The sequence below is a fragment of the Acanthisitta chloris genome, unplaced genomic scaffold (genome assembly GCF_000695815.1).
Source record: "Acanthisitta chloris isolate BGI_N310 unplaced genomic scaffold, ASM69581v1 scaffold16142, whole genome shotgun sequence".
NCBI lineage: Eukaryota > Metazoa > Chordata > Aves > Passeriformes > Acanthisittidae > Acanthisitta > Acanthisitta chloris.
The window spans coordinates 29,087-35,506 of record NW_008662308.1 but is presented as its reverse complement, the minus strand read 5'-3'; the positions used below and the strand labels follow the sequence as shown (position 1 = coordinate 35,506).

Here is a 6,420-nt window from a genome sequence, read left to right as displayed (position 1 = left end):
GCATTCCTGGAGCCAGCTGAGGAAACTGCTCACGGACACGCGGAAGTACCATGGGTACATGATGGCAAAAGCCCCTCATGACTTCACATTTGTGAAGAAAAATGATCCTGAAGGACCTCATTCCGATAGGATCTACTATCTGGGTAAGCTGGCTGGGACAGCCTGTGTCACTGCAGGGGCTCTTTGGGTTGGACTGTTCCTGACAGCTGGATTTCTGGCACTGAAATCAAAAGGGATTGCATGCCAAATTGGCTGGTCAGGAGTCACGATCCTGATAGTAATGTCTCCTTAAAACCTGTGATGTAATCTCCCAGGGAAATGGTGTGGTTGGAGGTGACCCATTAGAGCTGGAAAAGGACTGTGCAGTGTCCCAGGGGCATGTTCCCAAGCTGGAAGTCTGTTCAGTCTGTTTTGTCACCCCAAGTAGGATATCCTCTCTCTAAAAGCTGTGCAGGTTTGATCTCCTTTCTCTTTTATTGGAGCTACTGGATAGAACCTTGTTCTCCTTCAAAGTTTCCTTCCAGAGCAGAGATTATAAGTGTAATTTTGAAAGTCCTTTGTGCCTCAGCTACTGATGGAGTAAGTTTTCCAAGGATGCTGTGGGGAATAAATAGCAGTTTGGAGTGGGGGCAGCTTAAAGAGTAAATAATGTTCTTAACACTTCTGATCTCATAATAAAGATTTTTTTCTAGGCCTCAGTGCCTCACCTGTGCATTGTTTCACCAATGAGTGTTCACTTGATAAAGCTATTTTTCTGCTGGGTTAAGTCTGACCCCTCCTGGGATGAGCTCTGGTTTCCCAAGTGCCACTTCCTGAGCTATAGGTCAGGCCTGGCCCTCCTTGATTTATAAAGTTTATGGATAAAAGGGCAGCAGGAAGACACAGACACACTTCAGGCAGTGTGGGTTAAGCCTGGGTATAGTTCCTTGTTCTCTGTCCTCTCTGTGATTTGCATTTCTGTGCAGCAGGAAACTCCCTGCAGTGCAGAGACCATCAGTACTTCTCTGGTAGGAAGGGACTGGGAAACTCTTCCTGGGAATCCTTTGAGAGTGTTTGGATTATTAAGAGAAAGCTAATATAACTTTTCCTTCTCACTTCCACAACAGCAATGTCTGGGGAGAACAGGGAGAACACACTCTTCTACTCTGAAATTCCCAAAACCATAAACAAAGCTGCTGTCCTGTTGCTTTCCTGGAAGCCTCTTCTGGATCTTTTTCCGGTGGGTCCCAGTTTCTTTTGTCCTTCAGATACATGAAGGGGTTGCACCTGTGCTTACAGGCTGAAGTTTATTGTCTTAAACATTTTAAGATCCTCTTTGCACTTGGCCAACCCTTCAGCCATCCCAAAACCCAGCACAGCTTTCTCCTGGTGTTTGGAATACAGCTCTATGTGTCAGGCAAGCTGTGTGTGCTGGATGATTCCTTCTTCACCAGCAGAGATTGCAAGTGCTCATTTGCATCACATTCTGTGCCCTGAGACCCTGGGGATTGCTGAGGGAGCCTGTAGTCTCCAATCACTTCCCTGCTGTCTTGCAGGGGAAGTGATGATTCCCCTGAGGATCAGTCAGTGGCTCCGTGACTCATGCTGGAGCAGAGATCCCTTTCCCACTCACTGAGATGTGTATTCCCTTTTCACTGCTGCACACAGCGAGCCTGCACCATCCCATCTCCTGCTCTGTGGCAGGTTGGAGGAGGTGGGACAAACCCCACATGGAATGAGGTGTATTTCTCCCTGTGTTATTTCCCAGGGCTGTCAGCCAGACATAAACCTCCTGCCGTGCTCTCCTCCCACCAGACCAGTCACTGTGTGTCTATGTGGAAGTGAGCAAAGCCTCTCCTGCTCCTCCTAGAAATAACAGACCTTCAGGCTGATCTTATACCAGGAAATATTGGGAATAATGCTATGGGAGAAGTGGCTGTCAGGTTTACAGTTGTGTGGGATCTAATCATGGCCTGCACCTACGAGTGCTGGTGGCAGAGGCAAAGCAGGAACAGGCTTCCAGCCGGCAGCAGCATTCCGGAGGAGGAGGGTGTCTGCACAGCCATCTGCTCCTAGAAGCTGGCACTCAGGGATTCTCCAGCAGTACAGTAAGGCAAGTAGAGCAGAGGTGTTGACTGTGCTTCTCTGCATGGATTCAGGCCATCCTGGACTATGGGATGTACTCCCGTGAGGAGGAGCTGCTGCGGGAGAGGAAGCGGATTGGCACTGTGGGCATTGCCTCCTATGACTACCACCGAGAGAGCGGCACCTTCCTGTTCCAGGCTGGGAGTGGGATTTATCATGTGAAAGATGGAGGTCCTCATGGATTCACCGTGAGTTTACTCATCCCCTGTCTCTCTGCAGTGCTTTGTGCTCTGGTGAGAAGCTCCTTTGGCTGGGAGTGAAAGCAAAGAGTGTGATCATCATCAATTCTTGCTGCACTGGCATGACAAGTGACCTCGATAACCCTGGAAACATGGAGAAGTCCTCCATAGGGATGCATTTCCGTGGTTGTAGAAACTCAGGTGGAGGATTACAGGAAATGGGAGAAACGAGGCAGGACACCAGATTGTTTTGATTTTTCATGGGTAGCAGTGTCAATAAAAAGCAACAAAAGGCTCCATGGAGTCAGAAGTCACATCAGAGGGAACTTCTGTCCCCAAGCTGCAGTTCTGAGGTCACTGTTCGGTGGTCAGTGCTGGGTGTGTTACATGATTTGGCTGCACAACTTGCAGAACAAGCAGCCTTTACTCTGCTGGTGCTGAAGCTGCACTTCAAAGCTGAAACAATTTCTTATTGTTATAACAGATGCCTGATGTTTGTCTAACCCTGTTGTCAGGGGGAATTTACTGTACCCTGGATTGGTTTTGGAGGGCAAGATTGCATGCTCTGCCAGCGCCTTTCAGGGTGCTGTTTGTAAGAGTGTGCCAAGCTTCTTTAGGCAAGCTGATCTCTGATTTGGGGCTGATCTCAACACTGGGGAAAGAAGCTCTGAAGGGACCTGTGCAACCATATAGACGCATAACTTTCCCCATAAAATATCTGCATGGTATTTTTTTGTGTTTAAAATGGATAGATTCCTCTCCAAACCTGTGTGTTAGAAGTCAGTGTCCACACTCCCGTGGGCTTTGGAAAATCCAGGTTATTTGATGGATGTGTTCATGTGTTATTGTTGCTTACTGTGCCTTTTTGTGTTTTTAATTCCAAACAGCAACAGCCTTTAAGACCCATTCTGGTAGAGACAAGTTGTCCAAATATCCGGATGGATCCCAAGCTTTGTCCAGCTGATCCAAATTGGATTGCATTTATCCATTGCAATGATATCTGGATATCTAATATAGAATCCAGGGAAGAAAGGAGGCTGACGTTTGTGCACAATGGTAATGCATCAAAAATCAAACCCCTGCACCTCCTCTGCACTTGTTCTTGCTAGACTGAATCAAGCAATGACACCTGAGGTTCTCCTGAAACTGGGACAGTGGCCACTGTTTATTCCACCTGATTGTCACATCCCACGTTTCCTCTAGTGCAGATGTTGTGGGGTGACTCTTCTCCCTGCACAGTGGAATCTGGAAGAATGAGTTGTCTGTTGGATACATGTGGAAGGGCTCTTCTCCTGAAACATAGCACATCGCTTTTATTGGAACTGCCTTTTTTTATGTGGAGGAGCTGTGGGTGGAATAGAGCTGGAGGAAAGTTTCTGTCACTGAAATGAGGCTGCAGAGACTTTCAGAAACAATTTAGGCAGTTTCTGAATAGCACTGAGGCTTCTGCTGGCCCCCCATACTAACTTAGGTCCTCACTTCTTACCCTGTCCAACTCTGTTTTAGACATTTATCCTGGAAGAAAGAAAATGGGAAATCATGGAGAAAACACTTGTTAAAAATTAGTTTCATTCTGTATTTAAATCATTCCATTTAAATTGTACTTAATGACATTTCCTGACACTTTATAATAATGCTTTAGCTTATTTAAATGTTAACTATTAAAATATTATGTAAGTACATCAAAAATACACCATGGCAATGACTCCTTCTCAGATGATAATTATTTATGGAGCGCTGCTAAGTTACCTCCAGGGAAACAGGGAAAATATTGGAGCCCTATGGATATGTCATCAAGTTGAGGTGTTATGTAAGTCTGTTGTACAGTGAACGAAATCCTGATGCTCCCATTTTTCTGAGTGTGGATGTTTTCAGCTTCAGTAGTTCAGAACGGTTGGTATATGGTATTTTTATTTCTTTGATTTTCTTTACAGTTGTGGGTCCAATTCTCTGAGCTCAGAACATTTTCTTTCCTAGACTAATTGAGAGCCTGGTTAGGTAGGAGCACAAAGGGAGGATGGCTTCCCTTTCCTAAAAGAAGCTGCATGTCAGGAGTAAATCTTCCCTAAATAAATCAGCAGAAAAGGCTGGAAGCAGAAATCAAATCTGCTGTGAAGTCAGATTTATTATTCTGTAATCGTTCCCAGGGGGTTCCTTGGGCCATGTTTGGGATAATGCAGAACTGGTTTGGTTCTACAGAACATCCTGAACTAATTCTTCGGTGTCTTTTTTTAGAACTGGCCAATGTGGAGGAGGATCCAAAATCTGCTGGCGTGGCTACTTTTGTGCTGCAGGAGGAGTTTGACAGATACACTGGCTACTGGTGGTGCCCAAAGGCAGAGCCAAGTAAGTGTGGTGGATCCACCTTGTCTGACAGGCACAAGCAGTGGCTTCCCTGCTCTGCTGTCCAGTGCAGAGTTAGTTTGTTCTGTTACTTGTCTTTATGCAAGATGGGAACCTTTTAACTCCTTGTGAGCTCCCTGCAGCAGTGGGCATGTTACAGGGGCCTTGAAGAGATTCCCTTCTCACAACAGTGGTGGGAGTTGTAAGAGTCTCAGTGTTTTGTTTAATGAAACATGAATCACAGGCTTTGTTGGATTTTTTCTTCATCCTTCCAATCTGCCTGGCTGCTGAGCAAATATGGATGCCTGCAACAACTGATAATGAGAGCTGTTAATTCTGTGGTGTTAATTCATTTACAGCACTGAATGGGGGTAAAGTTCTTCGAATCCTTTATGAGGAAAATGATGAGTCAGAGGTGGAAATTATCCATGTCACATCACCCATGCTGGACACAAGGAGGACAGATTCCTTCCGATACCCCAAAACTGGTGAGACCCTCAAACCATACATCCTTCTTTCTGGGGGACGTGTATTTTATTGCATATGCCTGATAGCAGTGACTGTCCTAGCCTAAAGGTGTTGGAGTGGTGTTGAATAGTCTTTGAATTGGTGTCGAGGTGGTGGAAATGTGTCTGGGGAAGCTGCTCTGGAGGTTAGATGAGTCACTGGTGACTGTGCTGATGCTGCAGCCCTGTGGTTGAGTCTGGGTGTCAGGAGTTGGCAGAAACCCTCATTGTTTTGGAGCTGCTCTCTCAGATCCTGGCAGATGTGAGTTGTTGAGGAGTTGATTCTCATTACAGCCCTGTGTTTCTGAGGGAACAACTGCAGTATCAGAGCCATTTGGTTTTTTGGGAGGGTTTCTGTTTAGCTGCTGGCAGTGCCCTAGCAGTTCAAATTCTGAAGGACTCTGGTCTCCAGGATTGCTTTGGACTTTGAACAGCAAACTCTACATGCTGCAGTCTGCCAGGAAAACCTCCTGTGGTCATGTTTTCAAAGAGTGAGTGATCTGAGCCTTCAGGAGTAAAGGGGTGAGGGCAGGGTTGAAGTGGAGTGCACTGGAAGCAGGGAAGTGGGATTTAAGCAGACCTACTGAGGGCTGATTCACTGTCAGGTGTGCAGCGAGTTTGAACAGTTGGACCCTTGATCTTCTGATATGTCCTGTGCTGTCACAGCAGGGCACGTGATTCACAGATAACAGTGGTTTGCTCTCTCTCCTCACTCCTGAAATCTTCATTTTTTGGAGAAATATCTGCTGTTTGGCTGACCTTCCTAAGCTGCAGATTCCCTGATCCACTGGGAAAAGTTTTCTGCTTTTCCTGGTTTATTACTTGTTTCAAGGAGAGAGAAAAGCTCAGTGTGAGCTTGGAAAGCAAAAGGGGACTCCTCCTGTGTTTTTTGGTGCCTGTGGACACTCAGATTTCTGGGTATTTTGTCATAGTTCTATTCAATGTGAAGTTTCAGCAGTTTAGGATAATGAGTCAACCAAAGCTCAAATCCCTTAAAAAAAAAAAAAATCTCGGTTTTAATCTGTGGGTCAGTTTCCAGTGGGAGTTGCAGAGGTAATTGCCCTTTGCTGTGGGTTGTTCTGAGGGCAAAGCTTGAGGTAGTGGAGAACATTCTTCCCTGGGAGAGGTAAGGACTGACACAGGCCACCACTGTGGTCCAAGGCAAGTGGTTTCACCTCACTGCATCGAGGTTGGTGAAGTGCTTTTACAGAAGCATTGAGAAAATTCAGGGTATATGGAATTTGCCATGTGACTTCGTGTGGATCAAC

The 6,420-nt window shown here is 46.0% G+C and overlaps 1 protein-coding gene across 1 annotated transcript in view; it reads left to right on the top strand.

Moving 5' to 3' along the window:
* Positions 1-6,420, top strand: part of DPP8 (dipeptidyl-peptidase 8) — a 19,193-nt gene that overhangs the window by 105 nt on the left and 12,668 nt on the right. The window contains 6 exon segments of the mRNA XM_009070555.1: positions 1-143; positions 1,107-1,219; positions 2,139-2,312; positions 3,191-3,359; positions 4,539-4,649; positions 5,006-5,134. The exon segment at positions 1-143 is cut by the window's left edge and continues 15 nt beyond it. Of these exon segments, the coding sequence (XP_009068803.1) occupies positions 1-143; positions 1,107-1,219; positions 2,139-2,312; positions 3,191-3,359; positions 4,539-4,649; positions 5,006-5,134 (839 nt within the window).